The 15,634-nt window shown below is 39.2% G+C and overlaps 1 protein-coding gene across 7 annotated transcripts in view; it reads left to right on the top strand.

Moving 5' to 3' along the window:
• The window catches only part of LOC109719476 (piezo-type mechanosensitive ion channel homolog), an 85,431-nt gene that overhangs the window by 53,696 nt on the left and 16,101 nt on the right, over positions 1–15,634 (top strand). For 4 of the 7 annotated variants that reach the window (XM_020246195.1, XM_020246189.1, XM_020246193.1 and 1 more), the window contains 6 exons: positions 4,613–4,697; positions 11,550–11,765; positions 11,843–12,032; positions 12,202–12,330; positions 14,176–14,349; positions 15,280–15,516. In XM_020246195.1, coding sequence (XP_020101784.1) covers positions 4,613–4,697; positions 11,550–11,765; positions 11,843–12,032; positions 12,202–12,330; positions 14,176–14,349; positions 15,280–15,516 — 1,031 coding nt within the window. The remainder of the gene's footprint in view (positions 1–4,612; positions 4,698–11,549; positions 11,766–11,842; positions 12,033–12,201; positions 12,331–14,175; positions 14,350–15,279; positions 15,517–15,634) is intronic. The other 3 variants (XM_020246192.1, XM_020246196.1, XM_020246194.1) reach the window with 3 other exon arrangements.

Consider the following 15,634-nt stretch of genomic DNA (forward strand, 5'->3'; position numbering starts at 1 on the left):
AAAACCTCCATTTTTAACACTCATTCTGTACAAGAAAACATTTGAAACCTCCATTTTCGAGCAAAATGTTTGAGAAGCAACATTACATCCACAAAGAATTTTATTTTTTAATAACCACACCATCATTTGCAATTTGATATAAAAACCAATATTTCTACTAAAGACAAAAAAAAAAAAATAAAAACAACATCTATATACTCATCACAAAGGCCAACTCTAAGAAGTAGAGCAATGTCAATACAAGGTCAAACTGGGTCGTAGGCTGCTCTAGCTACATGCACTCACTTAGCATTCCGACATAAAAAATAATAGGGTGAGAAACAAATAAAATTATTTTCCAGTGGGTGCAATGCACCGGCCGATGGCAAGCCACACCTACTGGTCAATAAGAAAAAGGTATCTATAAAGCCGAAAGATAATAGTTAAAAGGCAAGCAATATGAAAAGCATGATAAGGGAGTACTGAACTACGGTAAGAAAATCTTGTCATGATAGCCAATATCGTATGGGATATTAAAATTGTGTATAACAAGGTGACGAATAGAACTACTCCGAATCATGACAACTTAAATACAATAGATACTCCGAGATATCCCAAATATATCATGTGCCAACTAGACTAAAGTCCAACAATAAACTAAATTTGTGCCATTGTTGGTCAATAGACCTCAAGCTCATGCTACAATAAAGCGCTTAGCTAGGGCTGGCATATAACCCGTAACACCAGGTACAACTAGAGGGCTCATGGGTTGGCTTCCAATTATTTTTTGGAAAAGAACACCGCCGCAGTTGATTAGACCGCTGTTGTATGTGAAAGCGCAGAGAGCGGTGGCGATCATCATGCAAATGCTCAACCAAATAATAGCAGGTAAAGCCGCAGCAACTGTTCGCTGCCTCACAAGGAGAAATCAAGACCCTATGGGTTCTATGCTCAACGTAAGTCAGGTGCCAGGTAAAATCATGGTCTACCCTCAGTGTGATATATATCTACTAGCAAGTATGGTGTCAACAAGTAATCAACTACATATATGACAGCTAAGATGTAGAGTGATAATGTAATAAGTATGTTTGACAATATAATAAACATGAGGAAAGTTTAGAAAAGTTAGCTAGCAAGTTTAATAGCGAAAGAAAAGCAAGGAAGGAAACCGGCAATGCACTATACTGACTTTTGAATCGGAGCACCCATCTACAGTTCGATAGTGTGTAGCCACTACAAATTATCTGGACCTAACCAACAATAGGTGCATGGAGGAAGGTATGACCAACATGGCGTGATCGGGGCATCGCGAAAGTAGCACGACCACCGAAACTATTCCTGAGCACTGTAACCACTATCTGGACGACTGACTAGGTCCCCACTATCCAAACAGCCCCTATGCTACCCGTTTGGGTCTTGGGACAGCTGCACGTCAAGTGCACGACCACAAGTCCTTTCGGCATCAAACTACGTCGAAACATGTTCAGTTTTTCGCCATTTTTGGCGTGGAAACCAGCGGTACCACACTAATCGTCCCTTTACAGTTATGACGAGCAAGGACTATTCGGAGGTCCTCTAACGAGTCCTGGAGTTCGAGAGCACCCATTGTGCCTTGGGGCGGCAGAATTTTGCTTCGAAAAGCTCCGAAAACCTCTGAAATTGCTATTTACAGTTCTTGGACAGCAATTCACTTACATTCAGCCCCAAGGGGCTGAATTTCCATGTAACACAACACTAATGAAGTCTCGGCCAGCAAATAGAAATAAACGTGGCTAGGGGTTCTACGCTAATAGGTTCAGTGATAACATCCAGAAATCGGTATTTCGGCACCACTTTGGTGTCCAAATGCGTACGAAATCCACTCTCAGCCCCGTGGCACTTTGAGCACACCCTCTAACCATGTCGGGGTTTCAAGATAACCTTCTTGTGTAACTGTAATCAGCAATGCACCCAAATCAACCCCAAATCCCCTATAATTTCATCGTTTTCGGCATTAGGGAGGCATTTACCTTTCAATCAGCCCTTGTAGTCCATCGCTCACCTTTTTGGTGAGCCGGGACAGCAAGATATTGGTCCTCCTTGTGCTCAGAGTGTCGTTGTACGATTGTTTCAACAGAAAAGCCACCGAAGTCTTGAAATTCGCCAATTTTGGCAACGGGACAACACAAGTGCATTTCAAACCCCTTAGGCATAATTGACGCAACTAATGTACTTGTGGGACACTACAAGACAGTATGAACACTTTCCCAACTAGCTACAACAAGCGGCTCGCCCGAATCAACCTCGAGAGTCTTGAAAATAGTCGTTTCGCTCTGAATTTTTGTACCGGGCAACATACGCATTATCTTCAGTTTTTATACAACTATCGAGAATGTGGCCAACAAGGCCCAAAAGCTCCCCACGGCCAGCAACGAGCTAGGCTGGGCGTTTCGACCAGATTCGATGTGAATCGGGCTCCTGAATGTATTCTACAACGATAATGAACCAAACTAATGCAAAAAATAACGAAATTAACATTGCTTCGGGCGCGTTACCTCAATCTCCTTGCTGTGACTAGTGAGCTTGTGTGGAGAAGGCTCTGAATTGACCTCTGGACGGCGAGGAAGGCGCATGCGAGTTTGATGGCGGTTGGAGTTTGAGATTCGGCGATTGGAGGGTGATCTCAACCAATCTCCTTGTTTCAGTCGTAGCAAAAGGGAGAACAGTAAATAGGGTAGCGTTCGTGGTTGAAGGGGTCGTTGGAGATGTAGGGAGGTTGCCGGAGAAGCTAGCCGGTCAGGAACTTCACTTATGAGGGAGCTTGACCAAGGATGGAAACCAAAAGAGGGACAAGGGGGAGAGAGAGATTGGTTCCAAGGTTGATCTCCAAAGTGTTTGCTAGTGAGGGAGATGACTCGTGGTGGCTGGTATGGTTCAGGTGCAGCGAGAGGATGGCTGGGGAGTGGGAAGGGGGAGAGATAGAGAGAAAGAGTCGTGCGAGCCCTTTTTACTATCCAACCCGTTGATGGCTAGCGTTTCAGATGATCCTTGGGGTTTGGGCTGCAACAATTGTGTGACGACCCTCGGACTAGAACCCCTTCGCGACGTTTTGCAAAAGGTCCCTTCTACGAAAAATGTGCGAAAATCTGTGAAGATAGTCGAGTTTCAGCCGTAGTCTCCTACAATTGCGTGCGCATGGTCAACTTCAGGATGCCGTGGTTTCGCAACAGAAAATCAATTCGGTGAAATTTGATCCAGCGCGTTCGCCTCAAAGTGTAGATATTCACAGAATCCTTAACTTCTAAATATCGTGGAATATTTTGCTGGAAATTATATTCTGAAAACGAAATGGTCAGTTTCGTGCAGAGAACTATGTGGTTAGTGACGACTTTGGAAACACATAAATTTGCGCTCGAAATTTCGATTTCAATAAAACGTGGCTTCATACTTTCGTCTCTGTGTACTTGCGCGTAGGATTTTTCGTTTCCAAAAATTATGGAAAAATTCACATAAAATGATAACTTGATCGCAAGGTGGTCGATTTTTTGAATTTTCTTGGTGTCACCGAAAACTTCGAAATCCCCGAAATACACCAAGGTGACTATTAGATCTCGCAAACAAGTGCCCACAAGCACTAGAGACCCTTAGAGACCAAGAAACTTAAATTTGTTGAATTTGGCTTGCTTTTATTAAACAGAAAGCGAAATTACAATCCGGTCCATCAATTATTACACATATATTTTTACCAAGTATTTTAAAATAAAATACGGAAGAAATAATCTCTCACAAGAAAAAGAGTTACTTCATCATTGACTCTAGTTACGATCTTGTATTGCATAAATGAGTAAAAGTTCCTTTCAATTATTGCTTTTATTGCTTGATGTAGTTATGCGCTCACCATGAACATATAACTACAGCTTATTTTTTGCTTGCAGGATTGAGTCTATTTACTGTTGGAAATCCCTTCTTTTTGGGTATATTAATGGCTAAGTTCTCTCTGCATCTATTGATGCTAGCTTCCCTTCCTAGGTCCCCGTCTAGTGCGATATTTTTGGTTTGGTCTGTAGTTAATGCAGATTTCTGTAGCATTTTGTATCTTTTGTAGACAGCCTAAAATTCATTGGAGCCAAGGATTTAACTGCCTATTGGCATGGGGCTGCGCTCCATGCCGTACAGTACTGACATGATATTGACACCATAGTGCCGTGCCGGTAGGATGGCTCAAAGACCTCTTTTTGGAAATTAGCAAGTAAATACATCAAGAATATAATAAGAGCAGTTAGAATATTGTAGTGCCTAAGAAAATAAATATTTCATGCTATAGTGTGTTGGCAAATAGGTATTTTCTTATTGGTACACATCGGCATGGCATGGTATGCACTATATTGTACCATGCCAGCAAGTTCTCGGCACAATGCCTTGCTATGCAGTTTAATCTTTGATTGTAGCTATTCTTTTTGTTATAATAATTTGATTTATTTATAATTTCATGTGTAATAACAAACAGAATTTTGTGCCTTTCATGCAGCCTGTATAAACTCCTTCATAAGTGCTAATTCAAGTTTCGTTCTCAGGGAATTTGTTTGAATTAGTTTAGCTTTCTTGATTAACTTTTGTTTTGGTAGAATCTTATCAGTCATTTGTTTGTTGCCAGATCAGGTGAAAGGAATACAAACGTCCTTCTGAGGGATTCAGTTTTCCGAAACTTCAGTATTAATTTCTTTACATATGGATTCCCGGTAGGCATGCCCATACTTTATGTGCTTTTTTTTCTTTTTTATATTATTGTAAGATCATTGTTGTCTCTTTTGCAAATCTACATTTTAGAGACTAGTGAAATTTGGCTTCGCATAGTTGTTCTATCAAAGCTTCTCAGAGCTATGTACTGTTATTGATTAGCTCGGGTTTCTAAATTTCTTGCAATCCCAAGTTGTACTGCAAATCTACAAAATTATGTTGCCTGTTGGGTTGGTGAATTTGGGCTACATCTTCAACTCCTTTCTGAATTTGTTTGTTTCTTCATATGACAAGTTTCAAATTTTAAATCGAGAGCAGTTTGTTATTTGACAGTTATGCGCACTTGAAAAGATACAAAAATGCGTAAAACCTCAGATTCTGAAGAGGTTCAGAAAAATTAGATTTTTTTTTTTCTTTTTGTTCAAATTTCCATCCCAATTGAACCAACCAAGGACATAATACAAAAAAGAATTTTCACATACCTACTTACAATGATACAAAAAATCCATAACTTCCTTAATTGAAGCCCGACATTTCTGAGTTTTGAGCCACTAGGTTTGTAACAACAAGTAGATCAAGATCTAAGCTATCAGATTGTATGGTGCCTCTTTTGTTTTTGTCGAGCTCTTTATACAGTATTGCGGTTTGGTTGCATACTTCTTACTTATGACGCATGTTATAGATGTAGCCAAGTTATGCCACATTTCTGATGCTAACTTCTTATGCTATGGTACATGTGGAAGACATCCTTGATTGTTAATTATTATGCAAATCAGACTGATAGCTTCAGTTGATTGTGTTGGGGATCAGATATTTTGAAACAATTATGAATGTTTTATAATTTATACAGTATGCTTGTACTTATAGGGGATTCTTTGGTAGAGTAGCATGTTGTTAGACATCGCATACTACATAGCGTTTCTTAGTTGCATAGTTGTTAACATTGAGCTTCTGATCGATGATTTTTGGACAGTCGATAATCAATTTGTTTGTTGTTTGATTTCCTACTATGCTTATGGTAGTATTATTGTCACGCTCCGGATGTCTCATTCCCCGGGCACGCCGACAAATCCGCCGTATACAAAGGAATTTTTCCTGTATACGAAGCGACAGCTGTACCTGTAAACATACAATACTACAAACAGTAGTATAGAGCTACTCGAGTAAACAAAAGCTAAACAAACTGAGCTTTATATACATAGTTCAAAAATCAAAATACAGAGTTACTCGCACTGGCGAGTTAAGTACTATGTACATAAGCTCGAAATAAAACAACTACCTGCAGTAGGGTGCCTCTAGTTCTGCTCGTCGGGTAGGGCTCTAACTCGCGACGCCCTTGCCTCGATCCTGATCCGCAGAAGGCGCAGCAGCCGAAACCTGTGGCTCTGCAAAACAAGGGTAACAACTGGGCGTGAGAACTACTGTAAAAACAAGTAGTCCTCAGTGGATACAGCCCAAAACAACATCGGTCCACCCACTAAGTCTACAGAAGGGAGCAAGAATAGTCAGAAAAGCAGGAAATAAACTTTACCGCTATCAATCACTACACTATCATGCTCTACACTAACCAACTGTAGGAAATGACAAATCTGATCCAATCCAATCGGGACTGTAAACCTACCCGTCTCTGGGACTGTGAATACACCCGTCCCTGCCCAGTCGCGACTATCCAGCTACCTCCACACTAATTGGTCCGTGGAGAGCAAGTCCAACCGGCATGAGTGACACCAACGCGAAAGCACAAAGCCCGTCTCCGGAGTGGCACTCGTGGGAGCTACCCAACCGAGTATGCAGCGTATCTCTGTCGAGCTCAATCAGGCTCTCAAAAGCCAAAGTCCAGTAATCGACTCAAACTGGTCTAACAACCAACAGGTATCGTGTCCTTGGCACAATCCAACGCCAAAAAGGCGATACGGGTCCACCGTCAATCCTGATGGCACCCAACAATCAAGAACAGCCTGAACGCTACAGTAAAAATACACTCGGCATCTCAGCACAAGCGTAACTGAAAACTAAACTACCTGGAATACTTACTTTGAGGATACTGCAATAGTATAAATTAATACAACGGCCCCTAGGGCTAAATCAGGTAGTTTAAACAGGTGACAGGTCCCAAAACGCTTGTTTTCTCCTAAGTCAAGTTCCAAGTCCAACATGTATATTTACTTAATTTATTATCACATGCTCCAAATTCAGATTAGCCATTCACATAATAATCCATGAATTCGAGCTAAAGTAAACTACACAAAATCCAAAATTCATACATGTTGACTACTAAGCACTTAGGAGTATAAACCGATGATTAACCCACCTCGCTCGCTAATCCCTGGCAGCACGGAACTCCCCTCGGCTGCGGAACAACCTGCCGAAACGTCCGAAAACCTCCCAAGGTCCGAAGTCAAGCTCCCGCCAAACTCTACACGGAGAATCCGACAATAAGCATTAATTCTGCCTCAAAAACAGCAACAGAGAGGAGCGAAATTCCGACCTAGCAAACCTTTACCAAATCCAGCAAGTAAGGGCTTCGTGGATTCCTCTCGAAGTCCCGAATCCAACGAACCAAGTCCCGTCGAAAACCGACGCTCCTACGTCGAGTACGAACTGAAATACCGACGGTCGACGCTGGAAATTCTGCAAATCAGCACCAAGCTCGAAATGACAATACTTGAAGCAATGCAACGGAACACTCACCTCAAAGGCTAATCGGACATCGACGCGGCGTCGAGAACGGCGAAAACGCACCCTCGCCTAGCTTCCTCGCAGCGCTACGATCCCAACCGTACCCTCGAATGGCTTCGCGACGTGTCGTCGGCGTCGAACTCGTGCTCGCGGCTACCTCTACCGAGCTCTTTGCTTCGGTCGAACAAAGAGAGAAGTAAAGAAAAATTAGGCAATGCCCACCTGATTTGTTGATAAGCATGCATGGGTGCACGTGGCAGCCAGGCCACCTCAATTAGCACCAACCGACCTAAAAATAAATAAGTAAATTAATTAATTAATAAATATAACAAGGATACTACAGTTATAGCCAGATAGTATGTTCTCAGCTATCGGGACAGTATTGTTGTCTGTACCCTCTGTTGTGTTCCTATCAGATTATATTAGACTGTATTTTACTTTAGATGTTGAAAACTTCCATTTCATATTTTATTGTTGTACTCTTGATATATTGGTTAGTAGTTGATTGACATTCAGTGTATACAGCACCTTATAATTGTTTCACATCCAAATACACTAATAGGGGAGAGCTTGTGTTGTGTATTATCTCGCAAATCAGGATTGCAAAGACATCCAAATATCCTTAACAATTGCAATTCTTTAGGAGTATGTCCATGCAAAACGAGAATAGTAAATTTTCCTTGTAAAACAGAAGAGGACTGCAGTCAAAAAGAAAAACAGCCATTTGAATTGCTTCAGCCGAAAAACTAACTTGTCATACATGATTGAAAAAGTAGATTTTTAACAATGTTTGCAAGATGTCTATGTTTTCTTCCAGTTACAACATTTTGTTGTCGTGTGTGAGGACAGGAAAGCCTATGAACAATACCGCTTTGTGCAAACAACTGGGAAAACTTTTCATTCACATATTTCCACCATCAAATTGCAAATATTGATTTTTTTTCTTGAAAAGTATTTGTAACCATTGCCTTGAACTCCAGAAATGTTTCGAAAACTTTATGTTTGAACTTCAAAAGATAAATCTATAAGTTTCTTGAAAAATCGTCGTACAAATAAAACATAATTCTTATTGCCAGAGACAGAATTAGCATGTGCTTGCTGCACATCGGAATGAACAATTCAAAACAGATGAGCAGACTTCAATTTAGGATCTTAAAATGAAAGTTTCACATATTTTTCAATGTCACAAGCATTACAAAGTGATAAATCTATTTTAGAAGGGAAGGCAAAAAAGATTTTATTTTCTTTAACAAATTTTGCTAGAACAGCCCAACTAAGATGTCCTAGCCTCCTATGTCAAAGATAACAACTAGACGTAGAAGCAACTATTGCCAACTGTGACTTATTCCCAATGCTTGCAACTTTAGAAGATAGTGGATAAAGTGATGTCCCTTTACTAGTGCACATAAGGAGCTCCTTTTCCGCTTGCTTGTCTTTTACACAAAAATTAGAAGAGTCAAATTCAAAAGTAGTGGCAGAATTGATGAATCGGCAACATATTTTTTTTGACGAAGGGAACAAAGATATTTTAACAGTAAAGGATCGATTTTTTGTGTGTAAAGTGATTTCTCCTGTCTGAATGAGAGGAATTTGATATCACCAATCAAAATTTTATCATGCCTAATATAAGGTTTAACAAATGAAAATATGTCTAGGTCAACTGTCATATGTTGAAAGCTCAAGTATCTGGATACTAGAATTCCGCACTAGGCTCATGTAGGTTCATGGCAGCGAAGGTTTGAGACATTTTATCTGCAACAAAAGGGTGATTAAAATGCTGCAATGAAGGGCTGTATGGTTATAAATTTGATACTCTGTGCCAATTCAAGCAAGAGAAGGCTGCTGATAAGCAGTTGAGTGTGACCGTGGGGTATATGCTCCGTAAGATCAATGATTAAGGAAGAGGTTTCGTCCTCCACGCTGTCTTTAGCCTCCTCAAGATCGTCCTCCACGGCCACCTCAATTTCTTTGGCCTCGATTTGCGTAGAAAGCTCCTGTCTGTGAAGAAGAGCCACCAAAGACTGGAGAACCAATCAATGCTGGACCTTTGTCTCCTTATGTAGCAGTAATGGATGAATCTGCTGACAAGTGGGTTGTCCTATGTGCCTTTAACGCACTGACAAAGTCTGTATACACAACTAGGAGACCAAGGAGGACGGTCATCACCAGATTGTGATCTTACTCCCCCTCGCCAATTACTTGTAGTGCATCTCCAACGGACTTGACTTCATGCATGTAGTCTCATCACTCCTTTCTTTGATACTTCTCAACTCCGCCTTGAGAGCAAAGACTGTATATACTGTCTTGCCTGGAAAATTTTTCTCAATGAACATCCATGCATTGCGGGCTGTGTTTGTCGAACTAGATATCACCACCTAAAGGATGCTCAGGAAGAGAGTGGCATTAATCCACGACATGATCGTGGTATTATCCTTTTTCCATGCTGCATATTCTGGATTAGGTATTTTCTTGTTGAGGTGGAATTTTCTTGTTCCATCAAAGTGATGCCATGCCAAAACTCTTAAGCAAGGATTTAAGTGCCTATCGGTACGGGTCATATCTATCATGCCATATCGTGCCAACAAGATATTGGCACGATATTGCTCCCGTGCTGATGGCACAGCTCAAAACCCTCTATTCTTCAAATTAGTAAGTAATTTTCTCAATAAAGTTCAAAAGATTTGATAAAGATACATAATAAACTGTTAGAATATTTTGTTGCTAAAGAAAATAAATATTTCATGCCATTATGTGTTGGCACACATGTATTTTTTGTGACTGGCACGCATCGGCACGGCCCGGCATGCACCGTGCTGTTCCGTACTGGCAAGTTTCCGGCACGATCCCGTATCACGGCATTTAAATCCAAGCTGTCAAGTATATTTAGGAATACTTGCTTCCATTGCAAATAAGTGGTATTGGTGAGTTCAAGAGGGGCAAGGTGTGACACCCTAATAGTCCCACATTGGATGGGAATGGGGTTATGATTGGGTATATAAGAGACCATGTATACAAGAGACCATGAACCCTAATAATAATAATTGGGCTTAAACATTTTGGGTTGGTGGTTTGGACCCAACGAGTTATTATTGCTAGCGGGTCAGGTCGTTACGTAAGGGGTTTGACTTTCACAATGGGAAGAAATGAGAGGATCGAAGATGTATTCACTACCATGAATCACCTGGAGAGATAGTGTTGTTACACTATTGAACAATACTGTAGCATGATATTGCAGCAGTACTGTAGTGTAATATTATAGTGGTACTGTAGCAGGACACTGAACCAATACCATAGTAGGACTCTGTTTGATTCTATAACAGAATGCTGTAGTGGTATTGTCGCAGAGATTTGATTGCAGTAGTAAACATAGGAGTTGAAAGAAAGAGGGGAAGAGAGATTGAGAGCGAGAAAGGGATCACGATGAGAAATACAATAAGAATGTTGGTGACTTCTGTATTGGTAGAGAGGGGTTGGCTCTAATACCATGAAAGCGTGGAGAAAAGAGCACCTTACTAGGGTTTCCATCAGTATTTATAAATCATATATAAGAGTAACATGACAGTCATGTGACTCACTAAATTAATAATACATCATAATATATAAAGTATATACAAATAGTTATCGTAGCTGGTGCTGGACATGGCTAGTTTGCTTTCCAAACTTTTCTGTAGCATCCAAATCAGTTAGCTGGGGAGTGAAATTAATGTCGTGCCAAAACCATCTAACTTTATCTATTCCTACAAAAGTTAAGCTAGTATAGAATGGTGCATAGTGTTATTATTACTCTAATCGAGTTAGGTTTAGTTCTAATGGTTCTTCAAGATGCTATAAATATTCAAGGATTTCTACATCCTGAAGATGTGAGAAATAGCAGTTTGGTCTTCCTCTTACTTTTCACCGTCAAACACTCAAACATCATATTTGAGAGTTCACATATTACTTTGAAGTTGCTAGTTAAATGTGCAATTTCAGCATATACTTCTGTACTTCTAATTTAGATAGTTTAGTGCAAGCATTCATGAAATGGTATCTATGAGTGGAATTGTGCATACATTATACAGATGATACAGATATTAAGAACAGTTGTATCTTTATATTGAACTATCTTACTGGATTTTAGGTTTATAGCTTATTCTTTTGGTCTCATTTAATGCTTTCAGTGTTGGTTATGACAGGTATTGTTACTGGCACTTACTTTTTGGAGTTTTAACTTCACTAGTATCTGTGCATTTGGTCTACTAGCATATGTTGGCTATATTTTATATTCTTTTCCCTCTTTAGTCCCATTTCATCGGTTGAATGGGTCGCTTTTAGTGTTCATCCTCCTTTGGGCTGCCAGCACATATATATTTAATGTGGCATTCACCTTCTTTAACAAAGAGTTCCAAAGGGTATGATTCTTTATCTTATGCTTTTTTTTACTTTTTCCTCCTCAAACAAATTGAGATACTTTGAATGCTTTCAACAGGATATGGTGATTTGGGAAACTATTGGTTTGTGGCACTATTCTGTTCCAGGATTGTTTTTACTTGCACAATTTTGCCTTGGAGTCTTTGTCGCATTGTGTAACCTTGTAAATAATTCTGTTTTTATTTATTTGCCGGATAATGAGCATGGGCAATCGTCCAATGATGATCACCCAGTTGAGGCCCTTGAAGGTAAGTGTATGGCTGAATTATCTGCATTCTGAATTGGCCTAATTTCAATATTACTCATTGTTGGCCTCATAAATTGGTACAGCTTAATTTTCTTTTTGCTCTATCTTATCAAAATGACAACATCCTATCATATTTTGATTTTGATTTTTTTTTTTTTCCCCTTCTGCAGAAGAAGAAGACACAATAGTGTTGATTATAGCTACACTAGCATGGGGACTGCGCAAATGTTCTCGTGCAATTACTTTAGCATTGTTATTTCTTCTTGTCATTAAACCTGGCTTTATTCATGCTGTTTATAGTACGGTGACATGCTCCTATCATTATTTACTTGCTTTTGTTCAATGTTCTAAATGTTGCGTGGCGGGCATGTAGTGGATGTGGGTCTTTACAGCTGATAGCGGATAGCGGGTGACATGGCAGGCGCTATGTGCCCATGGCAGACTTGATTTTTTAATATTATATATTATAAACTTATTACTGCTTTACTACTCAATCAAGTAGATAAAAATAGAATAAGTAAAGATATGATTTAAAATAGGAATAGTAAAAGGCTGCAGCTAAATGAAGTTCAGAAAAAGTTAAAAGTTCGATATAGAATTAAAATACAAATTAACAGAATAAATATAAAATAGAATAAATATATAAGCATGTAATTAAACTTCAATATTTCTATTGGCATCATCTGTAAACCAAAAATGAGAGGAAAAAAAGAAGAAGAGGAAGTAAAACAGAGAATAAGAAAACCAGAGAAGAAAAATAACAGCAGCAGCAGCAGCAACAGAGAAGAAGAAGAAAAATGGAGAAAATGAAAAAGAAGAAATTTAGATGAGGAGAAGAGGAGAGAAGAAGAAGGAAGAAGCAAAAGCACAGGAAGAAAGAAGAAAAAGAAGAAAAGAGGAATAAAACTATGAATTGCAGCCTTACAACCCAGTTAAAAGCCAGCATTTAACTTGTTGGCAGGCAGCGGCCGCTTTTCTCCAGCTATATGGTGGCTGCCAAGGCAGGCTACACTTGCAATATCGGTCCGCTTTGTTCCAAAATGCCATGGAGGCCTGCTATGCCAAAAGCATAGCACCGAGCATGTAAATCCGCTATGGCGGACACCCATAATAGCGGCCCGCTTTGTTCCAAACCGCCATGGAGTCCCACTATGCAAAAAGCATAGCGCCGAGCATGCAAATCCGCCATGGCCGCTATTTAGAACAAAGCTTCTGTTTCCTGAAGTGTTTGGCTATTTATGTAGGATGTTATAATGGTATTTTGTCGTGCCCTGATCACTTGAACATTTATACTTATTGTGTGTTTGTATCATAATTGATGTCTTACTCAGATTCTTCATGAGGAGTTTGGGAATCCATCCATTAGAGGATGGATTTCATTTTAAATTATTTTGAAAAGTGTATTGATACTAATGAGCTGGATTAGCCATCACTAGGTGTCTGTGAGAGTTAGCATTACATAGGTAAACAATGGACAGCATAGTCACATAAGATAACTGAGTTGCTAACATGCAGAATAGCTGGGCATTCCTCTTTCTCCTCCGTGATATCATAACTGTTATACATAATTTATAGGAAAATACATGTTATATGATGCATCGCACGATTAACATTTATTCATTCTTTGATTGTCATTTACAGGCATGTCATATAGATATTTCTTTAATGCTTGTCACAACTGAATTAACACTTTTACTATGTTTCATCCCCTTTGTGGTGGTGCAACATTATTTGATTTCCCTAGTTCAACAATTTGTAATTAAAGTTTCTTATTGCTTTGCTTCCATTTCTTGTCTATTATTTGTTTCATTTGCTGGTGCACACATTGGTAAATAGCACCAATCATAATGAAACTTTTTGGACTTTGCTTTTCAGTATGATAAACCATCATATTATCAGATATTAATCTGTTATTTCTTTAGCGATAGACATGACTCATGTAATTATTCCCCTTTTTTGGTTTTTTGCTGTGATTTTTTGAAGTATTTCTGTTGGTAGGCTTGCATTCGCTTAGAGAAGTTATTTCTCCTAAGCATCCTCCTACTTAGATTAAGTGCCCTTCAACTTGTTTTTGTTATCTTCTCTCTCCTACGTGTCCTGCAACTTTTCTAATCTGATGGATTTCTAACTTGCTTTTGTTTCAGTGTGCTTCTTTTTGGTATATTTATTGAGCCATTCCATCGAACAAAAAGTGCGACAGATATTAATTCTCTTTTGTGAGGTCCATTTTTCAATATTGTACATTCTTCAACTTGATCTTATCTCAAGTGCTTTAGAGCGCAGTGGTTCCTTAACTATGGAAGTTCTGTCACAGTTAGGTAAACTTCTTGCACGAATTATTCATTTGTTCTGTTCTCAAAAATAACACAATTATCTCATCTTTATTCGGATATTTTAGACATTAAAAGAATTTTCTGGGCTTGTCATGTTATTATATTTGTAGCTAACCACCCTTTTCTTTCTTTTTGTAATTTTCATGAATAAATGAACTTTTCAAATATTCTTCGTCATCTAAAGAATTTGGATGCCTATAAGGGCTCCATTTGGTTTAAGATTTGTAATATTTTTATAATCCTTCATATTTTCTATTGAAAATATTCACATCATTGATTCAACTGAGGTTGGATAGTTGCAAAAGGTGTTAGTGAAGTACTGAAATCATTTCCGAACTAGTAGGAATACTAGATTTTGTGGGTTGGGAGGTATTCTCATTCCTATACATGATAAGAATCACTAGTAGTCCATAATTAGAATATACAAGTTCCTAACAATCTCCGAATCCAAGTGACATGCTAAGTTAGTAACATACTTGCCATTCCAAGTATATAGTATTCCCAGAATATTATAAACCATTCCCAGAATATTATAAACCTTTGATGGCCCCTACATGTTGTGCCGTCCATATTATTGCACGATACACACTTCTATCTAATCTAATAAAAAAGACGCACAAAGAATGGGGATATGAGCACATGTCGATAGGAGTATCTCCAGATTCTAACTTCCTACCGTGCTCATATGCCCTTCATACAGTACTAGTCAGTTGTACGCTTTGTCCATGCCACTCAGTGCTGACTGGCACTGCCAGGATCTGAATCCTTGTCGGTAAGGTTCCTTAAGAAATATAGCATTATTGCAGTTTCCCTCTTCAGTTGATAATGAGGTCGACAGTTGAGAACTTGGAATGAAAGTACTATCACGAAACTTTGAATTAAAATACTAATACCATCTGATTTTGTGGCATGCAGGGTTATCAATTCATGCTACTATCAGAGACTTTGTGGAGATAGGTTTATTAGTGTGCTTCTGTGCAGTGCACAATCATGGGTTTGATATGCTATATTCACTCTCAAAAGTCCTAAAACATGCTCCTTATCCTCCTCTTGGATTTAGCATCTTGAAAGCTGGTTTGAATAAGTCGGTTCTTTTCTCAGTTTATGCCTCAGCAAGTTTCAGGGATGGTCAGTCTCTCAACTCTTCACATGGTACACCTCAACCCAAAACATTTTCCTGATGAAACGACCATGTCGCTTCTCTGCCCGCCCAAAGAGGACAACAGGAAGAGAGAGAGAGAGAGAGAGAGAGAGAGAGAGAGAGAGAGAG

This window comes from Ananas comosus, linkage group 13, assembly GCF_001540865.1.
Source record: "Ananas comosus cultivar F153 linkage group 13, ASM154086v1, whole genome shotgun sequence".
NCBI lineage: Eukaryota > Viridiplantae > Streptophyta > Magnoliopsida > Poales > Bromeliaceae > Ananas > Ananas comosus.